Raw genomic sequence first — 1,504 nt, 5'->3', positions numbered from 1 at the left:
TATATGTATATTATTATTTTTTTGTTTCTTCATTATTTCTTTCAGTCTTTCATTCAGATCCGTCCATTCCCTCACCTTGGACAACTTCACCCACCACTCGGGGGTCTCGGGCAGGTTCCTGAGGCTAGGAGGGATGAACCAAAAGCACACGTTGGTGCATTGGGGTTCCTGCAGCAAGCGGAAGCCCTCTCGTGCCTTCACCTGCTCGCACAAGTGCCTGGAGGCGCAAGAGGGTTAGTGCAAGAAACGGTTGTACATATAAATACAAACACGTGGGAATGTGTAGGGGCAACACGTGGAAATATTTGTCCATTTGTACGCGAAAACGGCCCAAAGCACATCCTACCTGGAGGCGGCGAAGGCGGCGTCGACCCTCCTCTCGAGCTCGTCCATGCCGTGCAGCTTGAACGAGAGCCATAGCTTGAAGGCGTCCACTTTGCGCCCGCACTGGACGCTCTTGTCGCCCGTGTCGTAGCTCACGTCGTAGTACTTGTCCTGCTGGAAGAGGTAGGACGCCCGCGCCGAGTTGCACTGGTGGAGGAGGCCCTGAGGGAGGGGGAGGGAGAACGCTGGGTGAAAGGAGGAAGGGAATGCTTGCCATGCATTTTGCGGTTTGTGTCTGTTTTCGTCGTCTTGTGAGCTGTGTCTGTTTTCGTCGTCTTGTGAGCTGTGTCTGTTTTCGTCGTCTTGTGAGCTGTGTCTGTTTTCGTCGTCTTGTGAGCTGTGTGTTTGTTTTCGTTGTTTTGTGTGTTTACGCCTGTGTTTTCGTTGTCTCTGCTGACATTTCCTGACATTGCTTTTACTGTCATGTGAATTTCCTAACATTATTTTTCGTCTTTTATGTTTCGTGACTTGTTTTCATTGCACTGTGATTCTTAATTTCATTTTCGTAGTCATTAGTGTTTGTCCTGTTTGTCTCATGACTTTGTCATTTCTTGCATTGTCTGCCCATTTCAGTCTTCGGTATTATTCACAAATTTTTGCTTTTATCACCACGTGTATTATAATTAATAATCCAATATACGTTTTTGTTTTGGGAAATGTATTGTCTTATGACACGTATTTTTTTATTCGAGTGGATAATCCAGTTTCCTGTGTCTTGCCTGCCTTGTGGTTTAAGTATATCAAATTTATGCAAATCCTAATCTATACTACGAAAACTTTCTAGCTGTATCCATCCAAAGTTTTTACATTAATGCGCTCATATGCAGTAAGTCTCCCGCCTCCCTAAACCAGGACTACACTACAGTAATATGAAAGCAATATTCACCAATTCGGAAAGTGTTGCAAAGAACAAAGATATAGATAATGTGCTTATTAGAAGACGGAAGCAAAAAGACAAACACACGAATGAATTGTTAGTGCCAATACCTTGTGCTTGGTGACGAACGCTGAACATTGCAGCGCTGCGCCCAACATCTTGTGGGGATTCCAGGCGACTGAATCTACCCTGTTGGAATGCATGATGGTTACACTACACGAAAGGAATAATAACTGTGTGTGT

The 1,504-nt window shown here is 44.9% G+C and overlaps 1 protein-coding gene across 1 annotated transcript in view; it reads right to left on the bottom strand.

The window, feature by feature from the left end:
* LOC119590788 (cysteine sulfinic acid decarboxylase-like) overlaps positions 1-1,504 on the bottom strand; it is a gene marked incomplete in the record, with an annotated part of 8,084 nt that overhangs the window by 405 nt on the left and 6,175 nt on the right. Inside the window, 3 exon segments of the mRNA XM_037939500.1 lie at positions 76-217; positions 347-546; positions 1,372-1,450. Of these exon segments, the coding sequence (XP_037795428.1) occupies positions 76-217; positions 347-546; positions 1,372-1,450 (421 nt within the window).

The sequence above is a fragment of the Penaeus monodon genome, chromosome 27 (genome assembly GCF_015228065.2).
Source record: "Penaeus monodon isolate SGIC_2016 chromosome 27, NSTDA_Pmon_1, whole genome shotgun sequence".
In the NCBI taxonomy this organism is placed as follows: Eukaryota; Metazoa; Arthropoda; class Malacostraca; order Decapoda; family Penaeidae; genus Penaeus; species Penaeus monodon.
Note: the sequence above shows the minus strand (reverse complement) of the source record. Positions and strands in the feature narration are given on the sequence as shown.